Below are 17,501 nucleotides of genomic sequence, written 5' to 3'. Positions count from 1 at the left end.
TTTTATGCATTTATATAAAACCAAGCCATGTGGCATCAGTTGGAAACTTGGTAAAAAAATAATCACAGGTTTTTGATGTTAGAGTAAATCTTCATTTTTAGAGGAAAAAAAGAAAGTAGAAAAAGAGAAAACATTTGGACTAATAGAATTGAAGGGTCCTGAGTACTTTCTGTACAATTTCTGTAACATCACCCGAAAATGCAATAATCACAATGATAAGGACGAAATATTTGTTTCTCCATGATGCACCCATCTTGAAGCTGGGCCATTGGGACACTCCAATCTTCCGGTCTAAGTAAGGTTCGTAATGTCCTTGAAATGTCCAAATTCTGGCTTGCATGGTGACAACTTGTCTCTCGACTTGCTTAATCCCAAAGGCTAAAGGGTGACTAAAATATTCCCATCGCTGCACTAAGCCCTCATAGCTTATCATCTCCAGCTTTCCTGTTTGGTTAAGACAAAGTCAATCAAGGATAATTATAGTCGTGGAAAAAACCGTGCAGTCTATATTACTCCCCAGTGGAGGAGTCTGAACCCAGAAAAGTGCAGGTGGGAGAGAATATTGTTTCATTTTCCTTATGTTCTCCTGGAAAACTTACTTTCCAAAAAAACCCCCTACCAGTGCTGACTGGCAGCTCTGGTATTTGCCTGCTGCACAGTCAGCGAAGGAGCTTGGGCGGAACACCCAGCAGAGCGTGCTGATCCCGCACGGTGAGGCCGTTCCTGGGAGGAGAAGAGCAGGGAGACGCGGATAGAAAGCAGGAGGGAAAATAAACACCGCGGTGGTTACCGCCTCCCACACGCCTGCTGGACACGGTTAAGAGAAGCCAAGTGTCATTACTGCTGCCTTTCGGACAGTCAGCGAGAGAGGCTGACCTGTGCATGAAGTCAGGCCCGACTTACAGGCTGCATTTCCCGGCTCAGCCCTCGGTGTCACCGGATGGCGCCTTCTCCCAGAAAACCAGTTACCCCAACCCCGAGGAGGCAGGTGACTACGCAGCAACACTGCTGTACTCCAGCGTCACGGAAAGGCCTCCGATTATTTACGTGTTGTGGGATCCATGTGAACCTCATGTCTGGAGTAGCTTCTAGAAAAGTCTTTTAAAAAACTAGTAGGAAAGTGGATAATGGCCTCGTGTTTTTTCTTTTCTAGAACTAGGGCATCTTTGGAAACCAATATTGTGTCATTGGTTCTGGAACTCAAAGCACTTCTGGTAATAATTGTAATTGGTATCGTTAAAAATCCTCATGGCGGCCTCAGGAGCTGGTACTTTAGGGACAGGCGTGCTGATTTCGAATCTTTGAAGGAGCAGAGACCAGTCAGAAGTCTGCCCTCGCGCGTTGGGCTGGGTTTCTGCTGGACTCGGCTCGCCAGTGCTCTCGGGCTCCGACGCGGCGCCGAAAGGGCTTATCAAGCAAGTGTGGCCGGGGGCTCACCCCCCAAGAATGCGACACAGCTAACAGCAGCCAGAGGTCAGGCTCAGCCACCTGATCCTCCATCTGCCCTCTGCACCACACCCTGTTTTGGTTCTCAAACTCACCGAGGCTGGGCCGAGCCGCAAGCCCCTTAGGGGAGCTGATGTGTCCCGGGGGCTGGGTGGTGTAAGGAGGAATGCAACAGGATGCGAGTGTCTGGGAATGATGCAGGGAGGATCCTGCGGGACGAACCAGATCCCCCTTCCTGGCATTGTGATTTCCGAAGGCTCTTCGCTGGGCTGTAATGCGACGTATTAGCACATACGGCCAGCCTGGGGTGTACAATTACTGAGCAGTCACATCAGTCATGCTTGGCCCAAACGGTGCATATTTGGATGGCATTTTATTTATTTTTCCTAATAGGCCTTTAAATTATGGAAATTTGGCTTTCAAAAATGCAGTTAAAAGGGATGTGAGTAACTGAAGGCAACGAGGGATCGCTGGCTGTGCGCAACCACTGTTTCTCTGCCAGGCAGCCCTCTTCAAAAGAAAAAACCCCAGAAAACTCTAGCAACTTCTACCTGCAGAATTCACTGTGGGAGAGACAACAGAGGTCTTTCTGGAGGGGTCTGTGTTAGCACCATACTCGTCTCTTAGGAGCTACTTACTTTGCAAAACCATTGACACTCCCTTACCTCCTCAACGGGTGTAAACCGGCAGGTCCCCCTGTGTGAGATGCTGTTGATAAGGGCTCCTGCGCTAACAGACCCTCCCTCCCACCTCACCACCTGCTTGCAGCAACCCTGCTGGGCCCCTTTCCCGCCCCTTCCCTGCTGCAGGAGGCAGGAGCCGAGGTTCTGAGGGAAAACTCACCAGCGGGGTAAGCCGCCCGAGCCTTTGCACCTCTGCTTTCTCACTCAGGGCCCGGGGATAACAACACCTGCCCAGAGCTAATAATGTTGGAATGTTAAGCTTCTTCTCGGGGCCAGGCACCATTTAAGTACTATTTGAGAACTCACAGCGACCCGATGAGATAGGTACCCTCTTCATCCTGGTTCTACTAACGAGGAAAGTCGGGTGGACAGAGGTTATTGAACTTGCCGGAGTCAGGTGGTCTGGCTCCAGGGGTCAGGCTGTGATTTCTGTGATTTCTTGTGATTTCTGAAAGCTCTTCGCTGGGCTGTAATGCAACGTATTAGGACATACGGCCAGGCTGGGGTGTACAAGTTACTGAGCAGTCACATCAGTCATGCTTGGCCCCAACGGTGCATATTTGGATGGCATTTTATTTATTTTTTCTAATAAGCTTTTAAATTATGGAAATTTGGCTATAAAATAGTTACACTGCCTTTCATCATCACTGCCTTAAAATAGTTTCTAGAAAAGTTAGGAAACTCAAACACAATAAAGCTTGCGCAAGCGTTCTGGGACATATAAAAGTGTTACACACTTTCACGTTATTATTACTTTTTGTGCTATCATTGATTCGGGAACAGTGTGAACAGCGCAGGCCGCTCACGGCAGCGTGACGCCTGCAGGGGTCAACTTCTCCCCTATGTGGCAACCCCCTTTGCCTCCTGTGCAAGGATTTGTGCTGACAGCGTGGCCGGCCAGGTCACTACTAAAGCGGCTGGCCTCTGCCCACGGACTGTCTTCATGTCAAGTAAGAGTAACTCCAGACTCCCAGCCGCGCGGCCAGAGTTTAGGGGTAGAGAGGAGTTGAGGCTCCTGCTGGTAAAAATGAGAAAGACCAAGATATTTCACCCGTCGGCTTTGTTGTCGTTTCTTTGGTTGGTTTTAAATGGGAGGATCCGGGCAGCAGCACACCGTGGTTTTCTCGGCTGAATTTCATCCCAGGGAGAAAAGTCAGGGGTGATTTTTGTCCCAGTGGCAGAATTGGGATCAAACCTCCCCTCCCTGCTGGGTGACTCGAGCCAAACAGAAGGACCCTGGGACTCGACTGCCCTTTCAAATGTTCTCTGGCGCGGTATCGGCCGAGAGTGGCTCTTTCTCGTCCCTTTCCTCTCGGGAGGGCGAGTCGGCAGACCGCGGTCCCGCTTACCGAGCACTGTCTCTTGGTTCTGGGTGTCAGGCATCTCTGACACAGAAGAAACCATACTGAATTTCTCTAACTGCAGCGAAGCCCGTCATCCTCCCTCCCTAAAGGACCTCCCTGTTTTCCCTGTTTCAGTTACGCCAGCCCCAGGCCAGGAGCTCGAGAGGCAGCCTCGACCCTCTTCTCTCTACCGCGCGCCCTGTCTAATCTGTCCCCGCTTCTGCCCACGCTGCTCCCCGCGCCTCCTTCTGCAAACCCCTCCGTTTCTCACGGATCCCAGTTACACGGGCAGCATCGCGTTCCCGAAACGGCCTCCCACCGCCTCCTCCTCGTCCCGTCCTCCTCCACAGCTACCAGGGACGGTTCGACACCGCCGGTCTGGCCCGGCTGCCTCCCTCCTGTGCATCCTGGAGGGGGCGAAGAGCGAGAAACGCCTGACCTTGGCCTAGACGGCGTCCGCCCACCACAGCCTCCCTCCCGTGTGGCACAACGAACCCCCTGGACTCTGAAGGGGGCTCTGTCAAGCTAAGTGTCGCAGTGTGCCGGGGCAGGGAGCCAAAGGTGAAGTAACGACCCAGAACCCCCGGGACTTGTCTCCTGCCCCCGCTTTATGCTCTTGCTCTGACCAGGGCCGACTTGCACACAGGGTGCGGCAGCAGAACTCTGAGAAAAGCCCTGCCTTTGAAACAAGAAGACCAGAAAAGGGGCCTCTGTGAGCTCCAGAATGCAGGGAAAATCCTGTTTGGACCGTCCTTTTTTTCTTCTCCTCGCCTTGGTTCCCAAGAGCAGACTCCCCGAGCTGCACGCTGCAGTGATGGTGCAGGCACTGAAAACCTTCTTTCTGTTCCGAGGCGCTGGCCTGAGCAGTGTGAGGGGAATCCCCCGTTTCTTCTTTCTTTTATGGAGGGTGGTCCCAGTCATGCAGAACAGCAGAGCAGCACAGGCTGCTATAACCAGAAGAACTTATCTTTCCAGCCAGAGGCCCAGGCAAAGGGGCTGCTGGGAGCCAGAGAATGTGGAGGAAAATACCAGACAGGAGAGAGCTGGAAAGAAGATCCCCAAATTCCGTGTACGAACTGACATTGCCTTCGCTCAGACTCCAGGTGCATGTGTGCAGGACAGACCCAAACCAGCACAAAAAAGGCTGTGAGAACTGAACTATGTGATAGAAGCAACCACCCAAGTCCCAGGCTAACCTCTGAATGGCGCGTGCTTGGGACAGACCTGTACGGCACAGCAAAGCCTCTGAAAACGAAAGTGATATTGGAGCCTGCACCAAAGGTGGGGCAGAACTTACAGTCTGAAGCTGGATAGTCTGCTTGCTAAAATAAAGACCAAAAAATCCACATTCTGTAGAGGATTTTAACAGAACTCAAGGTCTCACTACGCAATAACCCATATGTTCAGAATACAAAATTGCCCAATTAAAAAAAAAAAAAAGAAACACAAACAGTAAAACTGTGAGCAATTCCTAGGAGAAAACCATTAACAGGTGCTAACCCCAGTGCTGGGATTACCAAAGTCCTTAAAATAGCTTTTATAACCTTCTTTCAAAGTAAAAGTAAACACCCTTGAAATGAGGACAGACATTGTTGGCAAAGAAATAGACACTACAAAAAACCTAACTGAATGGGGGATGTTTGGGTGGCTCAGTCAGTTAAGCATCTGACTCTTGATTTCAGCTTAGGACATGATCTCAGGGTTGTGAGATCGAGCCCCATGTCAGGCTCTGCTCAGCACAGAATCTGTTTTGATTCTCTCTCTCCATTCCCCCCTCTGGCCCTCTACCAACTTATTCTTGCTCTCTCAAATAAATAAAATCTAAAAACAAAAAAACTCACTGGAAATTTAGGATCTAAAACCTAATTTGAAATTAAGAAAATCACCGGCAGAATGAAGACAGACCTATAGAAATTATCCAATCTGAACAGAGCTTCAGGGACTCATGGGGCGATATCAAAAGGTCTAATATTTGTGGTACTTGAGTCCCAAAAGGAGAAGAAAGATTAGTGCATGAAAAATATTTGAAGACATAATGATGGCTGAGAAGTTCCTGAATTTGGTGAAAGACATAAATTTACCGAATCAAGAAGTCAGTAACTGCCAAATAGGAGAAACGAAAGACAATCAGGCCCATGCAAATCATATCAAACTCCTGAAAACCAAAGAGACAGAAAAAAAAATTTACAGCAGCCGGAGAAAAACAACACACGGCAGATAGGAGACACAATACTTAAATGACTGTGCATTTCTCATCAGAAACCACGGGTGCAAGAGAGCGGAGCAACAATCCTAAACGGCTAAAAGAAAAAGAACGGCCAACCCGGAGTCCCATATCCAGTGAGACTATCCTCCAGGAACGGCAGCAGAATAAAGACATTCCTAGATGACGGAAAGCCAAGAGAAAGTGTCACCAGAAGACCGATTTTAAAAGAAATGCCGAAGGAATTCTTTCAGGCTGAAGGGAAGAAAGACCCAGAGACATCTGGAACTTGAGGAAGGAAGAACAACAACAGAAATGGGCAGCTGAGAGCCGTCTGGGTCACTGGTGGTCTCCTGGGGAAGCCAAGTCTGGGAACAGCAGATTCTTTTTGCCCTTTGAAATACTCCACTAAGTCCCTAAGCTGGAGCTTCTGGCCCCCAGAACAAAGAATCATGGGATCTGTTGAAGCAGATGTCGCCTAATAGATACGACAAGGGGAGGCAGATAACTTAAACTTCTAGTTATTAGACCGTCTTTAGTTACGTTCAGACCATGAAAGGGTTTCACCCTTTAATGCTTACATTTACTTGGAACGTGATAACCCATCATCTACGATGTATACATAAAAATACGTTAAAACAGAACTGTGGTCAAAGGCTAATTTAAATTTTTAAAAATACTGATTTTAAATTGGGACTCTAGTTTCCACAGACTCCTAGTGAATTTCATGCCTAGAAATAGAGCTTAGGTTATTAATAACTTTAACTATCAGGTAACAAACTATGACCTTACAAAAGTTCGTGGAAGGCTGTGCTCTACCTTGGAACAATCTTGACCCAGCATCGTTTTTTTAAAATTACCCTTATAAAAGTTTGTTGTATGTGTATCAGGAAGGGAACTGCATTTTCAACTCGATGATGCCTGCCACTATCACTTAAAACACATATATTTTGTTTCAAGATCAGATATGTAAAATGCAAATGACACCAGTGGAAATTCCGCCACACACGAATAAGCGCGCAGTTCATTCAAAACCTCTCCCAGGGTCTTCTGTCAACAGTAAGATCCAAACTCTTCAGCCTTTCACACAGAGCCCCGTGTGACCTCCATGAGCTTCTGGCTCCCGTGGAGCCTCCCTCCCTCACCTTCTGAGATCCATCACCTTCCTGTGTGGTCCTCTAACTTCGCTAATTTCTAAGTGAGGCAGGAGGCTTTTGTTTTACATCCCCAAATATCAAACTGCTGGCAAAAGCTTTCTGTGGTACACACGCCCTCCCTATGTTTTTCCAGGTCTTTTTCTAGGCCAGGCCCTTTGTCTTGACTTCTCCTCTAGCCCTGACTCCTTCTGACCCACTCTGATAACTTTGGTATAAAATGTGGCAATACAGGTGTGAGGGAGTTTTGTGGAAATAAAGGTAATATGGCCCACGCCTAACAAGAAGTGCTCAGTACATGGTAACTACTGTTACCTCCCGTGAGAATTAATCCTCTGTGCCCTAATGTTTTCGGTTTAAAAATACTTTTGCCACATAATCATCAGAGTGAGAGGCTGATAATAAAGTGATAGAAATACTTTTTTTTTTAAGCAATGAATGATTTGTCCCACTGCTACTGTAAAATAGGATATGTCTACCTGCAACCACCCCCCCCCAAATCTGTCAAATATTCAGTGAAAGGGCTCATGACACCCCGGTACCTGTAATGGTGTTTATAGAGCCCCCTCTCTGGGATAAATACAGAGAGTCCAGAGCAGGTGGGTTTTTTCCCCTGACTGGAGGGCCCATTAAATGGGGGCCTTTGGCGGCACTGGAGTAAGGGACATGCCAGAAGGTGTGCCACGAAGCAGGTGTTTGCACAGGAAAACCTTGGGCTGGGAGAGCGTGTTGCTAGGGTGGCCGCATCGGCGCGTCAGCCGTGCGCTTGGAGCCCGCGGAGCCGGAGGAGCTAGGGCAGTGCGAGCTGCTTCGAAGATCCCTAAACCCTCCTGCCGCACGACTCCCCGCTCCCAGGGTCTGTATCCTGCGGTCTCAATCCGCACAGAAACCAGAGAGCTTAGGGACCCAGAGAGTAAGTGAAACAGAACCACGTAAAAGCTGCTCCTGGACTTGGTACCACGGGGAGCCACTCAGCTTCCGAGCGCAGCAAGAGGCGCGCTTTAACAAAGAGCCCTTTCTCAGGACCGAGCCTGACGGGTCTCAAGGGCTGAGAGCGCAGAGGCAGGCGGCCCCTCTGGGGCTGCAGGGAACGTGGAAGGGCGAGAACGTTCTCCCCTGCAGGCGCGGCCGGGCTCAGAGCGCCCGGGCTGCGGGAAGACAGGCGGCATCACAGTCATTTTTAAAATGCTTTACGTTTGGGGCGCCTGGGTGGCTCCGTGGGTTAAGCCTCTGCCTTTGGCCCAGGTCATGGTCTCAGGGTCCTGGGATCGAGCACCGCATCGGGCTCTCTGCTCAGCAGGGAGCCTGCTTCCCCCCTCTCTCTCTGCCTGACTCTCTGCCTACTTGTGATCTCTCTCTCTCTGTGTCAAATAAATAAACAAAATCTTTAAAAAAATAAAAAAAATACAATGCTTTACATTTGAAACTTCTGCAGGGCTCTCGCTGCTAGCAGCTAAATTTCAGCAGTGCTTCCAAGCCCTTCACGGGACGCTGCAGAGAACACTGGGGGACCCTAAGTTTAACGCCACCTTTTCTCAGGAGCGTCTTTTGACAGTCGGTCTTTTCCCTTAACGTTTCTACATTTTCCAGGTTCCGTGGTCCTTCTGACCGTGAAACATGCAAGGGAAATGACACTGACCGTGGGCACTGGCTGGGCAGCCCTGAGTGCTGGGTCTCTGTGTTGGATTAAGAGTCAGGGCACCTGGGTTCAGTCTCAGCTCTGCAACCTTTAGGAAGGGACCCTCACTTGTGTCGTCTGTAAAACTGCGAACGACAGGAAAGCTGTGAGAAATCACTAAATGCCATGAAGTCGAGAGTCGGGCGACAGCACGGGCGGGGCTGCTGATGCCACAGGCCCTTCTTCCTCTCCTGCCCTCAGGGGCCAGGAGCCTTCCTAGGACCTTGGCTATCTTTTTTTTTTTTTTTTTTTTTTTTTTTTTTTTTTTTTAAGATTATTTATTTATTTGATAGACAGAGATCACAAGTAGGCAGAGAGGCAGGCAGAGAGAGGAAGGGAAGCAGGCTCCCCACTGAGCAGAGAGCCAGATGCGGGGCTCGATCCCAGGACCCTGGAATCATGACCTGAGCTGAAGGCAGAGGCTTTAACCCACTGAGCCACCCAGGCGCCCCAGGACCTTGGCTATCTTTTTGGGGATCAGAACACAGGCCCCCATCCTTTACCTTCTTTTCATTCACGTCCACCTGCTCCTCTTCCTCGCTCGCCTCCGCGGGCATGTCCTTGATCTTGTTCAGGAGCTCGGCCTTGGGGGCGGACACACGGTAGTAGGCCGGGCAGTTGACCAACACGCCCGTCGCTTCCCTGTCTTCACTCCTGCATCGTAAGAACAAAAGAGCACACAGCATGTTCCAGAAGCTTTGCTTGACCACCTGCTGCTCCTTCAGAAATGTGTGAAAAATTCTGTTCAGTCCCTTCCCAGAAATTAGATGAATAAATATTTAGTAATGAGTGATTACACTGCGTAGGGCTCTTGAGTCCAGGCAGACCTGGGCTGGAAAACGCCAAAGGCAATACTGGGGAGACTGGGAGTCAGGCCTGTGGATCTCCCAGATGCCTCTGGGTGAGTCCTGTAGCCTGCCTATGCGCTTCTCCTTTTGTGAAAAGTTAAGAACGATGCTGACTCCCTATTTCATAGAGGGGTCTCGGGGCAGCTGTGACTCAATGAATGTGGAGGTATTTTCAAGGTGCTACGCGCATCTCAGACTGGCCCAGCTGTGACTCAATGAATGTGGAGGTATTTTCGAGGTGCTGCACGCATCTCAGACTGCACTCTTGGCTTTGCAGGGTCACAGAATCTTCCCGACACCTGCCATAATTGTTGCCTGGACATGTAGCATTTTTCCTTCTCATGTGAGCGCGCTATCCCAGATGAGCCCAGGAAACCTAGAGCCTGCTGGTCAGTGCGGATAGGACGTGACGTTGACTCCTTAGTTACACGGCAGGGGTGCCGAGAGTTTGGAGAACAAACCAGGAACTGAGAAACCCGATTTCGAGTTAGCGTTCTGTGTTTTACTATAACCAAGCTGTCTCTCCGAGTATAAGTCAGGTGCTACCAGCTGAGTAAATGACGCCATGGGAGTGGGTTAGGTTCTCTTGGAGAGGTATTTCAATCTGGTGACTTAAATCTAAGCCCACATTTTGCAATGGCATAAAGACCCACCAAAAAAAGTCATTTTTACTAGTCTCCGGCTTGCTAGGACTATTTTTCTAAGCAATATGGTTTAATGTTAAATGTTCTAAGCAACACTTAATTCACTTAATTGAAAAAACTGGAAAAGGTCTTCTGGTACGCTTTTCCACCCAGATATACTCATTGCATAACAAATCGGCTTCTCGGGCATTTAACTAACTAACTAACCCTCAGGAAGGCTGTTGGCCGAGTCGACACACAACAGGACAGTGCTCTTTCCCACCAGAAGAGGGCGCAGGCCACCCTCTTGAAATTCCTCCAGCCCGTCTCAGGGCTGCAAGTTAGGTGACTTTTCCGTTCACTTCTACATTGAGAATGCGAGCTCTCGAGATGCTAGGAAGTGCTTAGCTGAGGATGTATCTGTAAGCTACTTTGGCCTTTCTACAGCAAGAGGTCAGGGAACAGAACAGACGGGAGGTCCTGACGTTGATCTACTACAGACACCCATAGTTAAGGGACCGGCACACCCACAGAGCCTCATGCCTGGGTCCCTCATGGAGCCCAGCGGACTGGCTTGCACGTTGTAGGTACTGAGTAAGCGTTTGCTGAACGCATGACCCGGGATAAGTCACTTCACCTCCGTCAGTCTCTGCCAAGTCTGAAGCGTGGGATGGACAAAGGCACAGTTCGGGCCTCAGACTAGGAGAGGCTCCAACCAGCTACCCGAGAGCTCGTGAGGACTCCGTAACTCTTCCTCCCCCCTCCCGCAAGTCAAAGCATAGTACTCTCGTCAGTAATTTAGTTAGGATCAATTGGAAATTTCTGAAAGGCAAGACCAAATTTAGATGAAACGCTGTTTTCATTTAGTCTAGAAGCCACTAACTATGGAGTTCAGTCCCTCAATCCACATAGCTTCCATTGAAGATTAAAAAGAAAACAAAAACCACTTTAAACCTTTCCCAAGTTGGCCTTGAAGGAAATCAAATATGCAAGAAAATATTGCAATAACCCAGGAGAAATCAAAAGAATGACAAATGCAGAGCCCGGTGGCGGGGTGCTGGGACACATCGCGCCGCAGTAATCACGCGCTCCGGGCAATGCAGGAGCAGAGGCTCCCCGGCCGGACCCAGCCGTAGCAGCGCGCCCACGTTCAGGTCCTCCTTGATTTTCAGGACAAAGCGAACATCCACCCTAACTCTCGGAATGTGGCTGTCAGTGTAGTTAACGAGCCCATTTGTCCAAGCTTCATCCTTCCCACAGTCTCTGCTCACCTCCGCCTGGAGGAGGTCTCTGATGTGCTCACCCCTTCCCCTGCCCCTCGGCACAGACCCCCGTGGGGCTCTCTATTAAGATGACCCTGACCGAGAACGGACAGTTGCTTGTTCACGGAGCGGGGGACATTGCAAAGTCGTTAAGAGAGCGGCCACGGTCACCGTGCCCAGTTCAGATCCAGAGGCCGCCACTCACGTGTTCTAGGACTTCGGTGGGGCACGGTCTTCATTTCTCTGTGCTTCCAAGTTTCCTCACTTGTAAAAGGGAGATAAAACTGGGAGCTACGTCGGGAGGTTCTTGTTGAAGACTGAATCAGGTAATGCTCACACGAAACGTCAACACAATGGTTGACACGAAGAACTGAGCACTATTAACGGTATTAATGGCAGTTATCAGCACTACCGCAGATTTTGTTGTAGGGCAAGTGCCTGGTAACTCAAGGTCGGTCTGTCCCACGTCCCACTCCTCAGAGCCATTCTAAGGCTGCGATGGAGTGTCGCTCTCGGGCCAGAACCTCTGGAGGCAGGAAAACACCAGGTAAGTTGTCCTAGACTTCCCCCCACCCCCGTGGAGGGAGTTTCAAACTCTGTCTGCGCAGGCGTTCCCAGGGACTTACCTCTTGCCTTCACACCCTGAGCAGGGGACAGTTCTCTGCGTGGCCTTTCTCTTCGTGCTGTTCCCTTCCAGCAAGTGAACATCGCGGGGAAACAAACCTTCCATCAGGTCCATAGTTGTCTTCATTCTGGAGTCTGGATCCAGAATGTCTGCCAGAGATCTGTCCTGGTGGACGATTTCCTTGGCCAGAGCCTCTGTTCGGATGTCCTCCGAGGACTTCTGAGAGCCAGAACTGACATTTTTTTCTAAACCTTGAGCCCCACAGACGGGGTTGTTGATGGGAGCCGGCGGCCCGGGGCTTGGCGGCTTGCCAAGAGCGCCATCAAGTTGGGGCAGAGCACCCGTGCTGGAAGGGGGGGTGGTCTCGTTGGCCTTGGAACCCTTGACAGAAGTTGGGGATCCGGAAGCCGGTGTCTGACGGCCCGCCGAACGGACGGCACCGGGAACGGACCTTTCCTCGGCAACGGTCACCTCGGCGAATTTGCCGGAGCTGCTGGGGATATTAAGAGAGAGAAGGTGGAAGAGGAGTCAGCAGAGAGGCAGGAAGACTCAGGGCTGTTGCTTCCCACGTGAGCAACGGAAGGACAAGGTGGTCATGCTCTGCGGTTATCATCCCCCCAGACTGCAGGGTCCTAAACGGCGACCTCCTCAGCCCTCGCTGGTCGCAGGGAAGCTACGTGACGTTGGGAGGGGGAGGGATCTAGTGGGGATTCAGTTGTGCCGGGCGGTGCAGGGAGATCCCAGAGCTTTCCGAAAGGTCCCGGCGAACAGAGGGCAGGGGTGCTACGTCCCTCCCGTGGGATCTAGAGGGAGTTGCCACAGAGGCAACGTGTTCTTCTGGGGCCCGGAGATCGCTTGTCCCAGCGAGCGTTGGTTCGGAAGAGCTACCACCCGTTCTTGGGCTCCCACAAGATTTTCCCTGAACATAACCGACCTGTAGCTCTGCTCTTTGTCCTCCCCAATGGACATGGAGCGACTCTGGAAAGAACGCTGGCCACGGCCTGTCTGCAGCCCAGCCTCTTTTTCTTTGGAGTGAGGCTGCCTCTAGGCTAATGCACGCCCCCCTCTCCCTCCGTTCTCTCTCCCTCTCTCCCTCTCTCTCACACACCCCCCCAGCGTGTTTCTAGCACGGCCTGGGGGGGTGGCAGGTGAACCTGTTTTAGGGCTCGACGTCAGGAGGCCCACGGACGCCCACAGAGAAGCCGCATTTCCCGGTATCGGCTCCCTCGGTAACGAAAGCGACACTCCTGTTTTCTCTGTCTTCCTCCCTCTGCCTCTTTAACCGATCAGGAACTCAAGCAGGGAAGAGAGATGTTGGGACTTAGCACGCCCTCAGACACGACGCTGCCCTTCGGCCTTTGGTTTCACCTATCGCGCTCTCGATCCGTCGCTCCCCGTGCTAGGAACTGGCTACTAAGGCAGCGACCGGCCAAGGTACACGAATGACCCCGTTCTGCCGGTTTCACCACTTGAGTCGATACAGTCTCCACAGCAGGCCGCTTCTGTGGCCAGCGGGAGGAGGCCCTGGGGAGGCTGCAGGTGACAATGTCTTACCAGATGAGCCCTTTCCGGCCTCCGCGGGGGGCTCGCCCCGCCCGGAGTCGCCCGCTTACCTGGGACGGGGCCCCTCGGAAGCCTCACTGCCCGGCGCCGCCTCGCACCCAGCCTGGGGAGGAGGTGGAGGAAAGGCGTCCAAGCTCTCCGCTGGGGTGTCCTGGCTCCGTGGAGGCGGCGGGGGTGGGGGCAGCTCAAATGTGGGGCTGGAGGTGGCACTGGGGTCCGAGTCCTTCACAAACACGTCGTCGTCGTAGTCCTCCCGGGGCGACGGGGAGGCCTGGAGGGCGGACTCCGATATCCGGAGGGAGATCCTCCCCGGAGTGCTTGGGGTTCCGAGCGGCGTGTCGTCAGGGCCGCTGCCCGAGCTCCGAGGGGCCTGCTGTGCTTCGTAGCGCTGCGGGCTGGCGCACTCGGGTGAGGGAAGGGCCTCGGGGCGGCCGTCCTCCCTGGCCGCGGGCGCCCACTTCACGCGAGGCGGGGTGGGCCACGGAGGCTGTGAGGCCCGCCTCCTCGTCGCCTCTTCTGTTCCGTGCTCCGGTCTGTTGGGCTCATGGCCTCTGGGACTGGCAGGCTGCACCAGGCTGTGACCATTGCTCCTGTGGGTCACTGCCAGGGTGTGGGGCGGGAGAGGCTGTTGCCCTGTCTGACCGTCCCTTCCCGCCGGCTGATCGGCTGCAGCCTGCGAGCTCAAGGGAACAGGGGACAGCAGAGCTGAGCCGCGTGGGGTCAGGGGTGCAGCCCTGGTGTCTGTGAGATGCTCCGGCATTCCTGCGGGCAGCAGCCCAGGGCAAGGTGTTGTTCTGGTAGCCTGCCTCTGCGGGTCCAGGGGTCCAGGACATTTGCTGGGAACAGAGGCTCCACCAACGGCTTTGTAGCCCGGACCACCCCAGCGAGGGCTAGGATGGTGTCTGAGCAACGGCATGTCCTCACCGCCTCTTTCTGAGCAACTGAGCGACCTGGAGAAGGACACAGACCCAGGGTTAGGGAGTGCGACACAGACCCGGGGTTACGGAGCAGGACACAGACCCAGGGTTACGGAGCGGGATACAGACCCGGGGTTACAGAGCGGGACACAGACCCAGGGTTACAGAGCGGGACACAGACCCGGGGTTACAGAGCAGGACACAGACCCAGGGTTACAGAGCGGGACACAGACCCAGGGTTACAGAGCGGGATACAGACCCGGGGTTACGGAGTGGGATACAGACCCGGGGTTACGGAGCGGGACACAGACCCAGGGTTACAGAGCGGGACACAGACCCAGGGTTACAGAGCGGGACACAGACCCGGGGTTACAGAGCAGGACACAGACCCAGGGTTACAGAGCGGGACACAGACCCAGGGTTACAGAGCGGGATACAGACCCGGGGTTACGGAGCGGGATACAGACCCGGGGTTACGGAGCGGGACACAGACCCGGGGTTATGGAGCGCGACACAGACCCGGGGTTACGAAGCAGGACACAGACCCAGAGTTACGGAGCGGGATACAGACCCAGGGTTACGAAGCAGGACACAGACCCAGAGTTACAGAGCAGGACACAGACCCGGGGTTACTGAGTGGGATACAGACCCAGGGTTACAGAGCAGGACACAGACCCGGGGTTATGGCTCAGAAGAAAGGAGCAAATACTGAACCCAGAGTTCATGACACAGACGGGAAAGCATTTAGGGAAAATGACCCCAGAGAAGCTGCGCACTGTCCCTCAGGCTGCTCGTACAAAGAACGGAGTTTTCAAAAAAACGCCAGACAGGCATAAACTCCTACAGGAAAATGTCAAATGGCAGACTTGGGGCCACAAGGCATTTCCCATTATTAGCTCGCTCTCGCTGCTCCCCCACGCCCACCCCCCGGCACACGTATCCTGCATCAGGCGGCTTTGCAGGGCAGGCTTCAGGATATAAAAGGAAACAGGTACATTTCTTCAGGCCTTTTTAGGACTACTTTGGGAAAAAGAGTGCTGCCTTAGCCTCTCCCAGTGGGATCCCCATGGGAGAGGTCTGTTTGGAAAGCATCTGCGTGGGCTGCCAAATCTGGAGGTTTTATTGACCATTTTCCTTTAGTCTCCTAGTGTTTTCATTTTTTAGAATGGAAAGTAAGAAGGAGGGGGAGAGTCTCACCCAACGAGCTAATAAGCGATTATCTCTACAGAGAGAGATTGCTAATAATGAGCAAATAGGGTACATGGCGATTTAAACACCTGTCCTCTACCTTGGCTCTGAGGACAAACCCAACAATTTCTAATACTTTTGTTATTATGTTCTAAAGGGAAAACAAAACAGAAATCCGCAGCACTGCCTGCTGCCACGCAAGAGTTAATAAAATCAATCTGCAGCAAACCCACCCTAGTTTGAAAAAACCACATTTGGAGCCCCCGGTGCGCCCGTGAATCTGGAGAGCAGATGGAACTTTTCATTTTACAGATCCAAGTCCTCCGGGAGCTCTGGCTCAGTCCCCAGGCAGAGCCCCAGCACAGTCCTGCCACAGGACCGCCCACGTGCCGGGCCAGGATAGCGCAGCATATGGGAGGGCAAGACTACAGAGAACCAAACTGGCTCTTCTCGCGGTGCTGTTTCTGTATTATAAATGCAGATGGTTAAGGGCCCGTCTCTCTCAGATGCGACTCTGCCTTTCCCCTGAAATATCCTTTTCATTTAGAGGCGGTTTCTCCACCGAGAACCTCTCAGTATCTAAGATTGGCTGCTCTGTCCTTCCTGGTGGGTTCCCAAACGGGTGAACTGAACCCCCAAAGGCAGGAGATGTGCCGGGTGCTCTCCTCCCGTACTCATTTTGGTATCCTCAGGACCTGGTACGAAGCACCCTGTCAGCAAATGTCTGTTGAACGAGCAGTATCTCTGCCCAATTGTTCAGACGAGGATATAAGCGATTGTTACACTCGACGTCCTCTAATAGGACACGGAATAACTGGAAACTGTTTTAATGACTGACCCGGACGCCTTCCTTTTACTACACGCTTTTTTAAAAGGAGACGTATCACTAAAAACCGACATGCACTATTTATCCTTCATTTATTTATTTAGGATTTTATTTATTTATTTGTCGGAGACAGAGAGAGCTCAGGAAGGCAGAGAGGCAGACAGAGGCAGAAGGAGAAGCAGGCTCCCCGCCGAGCAAGGAGCCCGATGTGGGACCCGATCCCAGGATGCTGGGATCATGACCCGAGCTGAAAGCAGCCGCTTAACCACTGAGCCCCCGAGGCGTCCTTATTTATCTTTTATTTAAAATAAAACCCAAATAAATGTTGATGTATCTTTAGTTTATATTTAATCTTCTTCGTTTTTAGGAACCCTACTTAAATTGTGTATTTTTGAAGCTAATGTTTGAGTTAAATGCTTAGTCTGGTTGAGAATACTTCTCCTTGGTAGTTGTATTTTTTCAAGAACAAAGGATAGGGCAAGAGATTTTGTTTGAGTGTCTTTTATTTTTATTATATTTTCAAGATCTTATTTATTTGTTAGAGAGAGAGCACAACCAGGGAGAGCAGCAGGGAGAGGGAGAAGCAGGCTCCCCACTGAGCAAGGAGCCCCTTGCAGGACTTGATCCCAGGACCCTGGGACCATGACCTGAGCTGAAAGCAGATACTAAATCGACTGAGCCACCCAGGTGTCCTGGAGTCTCTTTTATACTAGAGTGTGAGAGACAGACAGCTGTCGATAGGTATCTAGGAATACTAACATTCAAGAATGGAGTTTGAAGGCAATTAGTCTCATTTTTTTTCTTCATAGCTTTTTAAAAAAATGTGATAAACACATAAAATTTACTGCTCTATTTTTAAACGTTCGGTGCGGTAATGTTAAGAATATCCACACTGTTGTGCAGCAGACCTCCAGAACTTTCTCTTCTTGTAAATTTGAAACTCTATATCTACTAAGTAACAATTCCTCCCAGCCCTTGTCACCTCTACTTCCTGTTTCTACGGATTTGACTACTTTATGATGCCTTATGTAAGTGGAATCTAATTTGTCTTTTTGTGTCTGGTGTATTTCACTTAGCATAATGTCTCCAAGGTTCATCCATGTTGCAGTGTGTGCCAGAATTCCCATTTTAAGCCTAAATAA

At 51.4% G+C, this 17,501-nt stretch overlaps 1 protein-coding gene across 2 annotated transcripts in view; it reads right to left on the bottom strand.

The window, feature by feature from the left end:
- Nucleotides 1-17,501, bottom strand: part of SHROOM3 (shroom family member 3) — a 187,765-nt gene that overhangs the window by 5,068 nt on the left and 165,196 nt on the right. The window contains exons 6-8 of one of the 2 annotated variants that reach the window (XM_080831140.1): nucleotides 13,479-14,378; nucleotides 11,867-12,358; nucleotides 9,011-9,161 (exon numbers count right to left, since the gene is read on the bottom strand). In XM_080831140.1, coding sequence (XP_080687266.1) covers nucleotides 9,011-9,161; nucleotides 11,867-12,358; nucleotides 13,479-14,378 — 1,543 coding nt within the window. The remainder of the gene's footprint in view (nucleotides 1-9,010; nucleotides 9,162-11,866; nucleotides 12,359-13,478; nucleotides 14,379-17,501) is intronic. The other variant, XM_080831141.1, reaches the window with a different exon arrangement.

Source organism: Martes martes (genome assembly GCF_963455335.1).
Source record: "Martes martes genome assembly, chromosome: 2".
NCBI classification, from domain to species: Eukaryota; Metazoa; Chordata; class Mammalia; order Carnivora; family Mustelidae; genus Martes; species Martes martes.
Note: the sequence above shows the minus strand (reverse complement) of the source record. Positions and strands in the feature narration are given on the sequence as shown.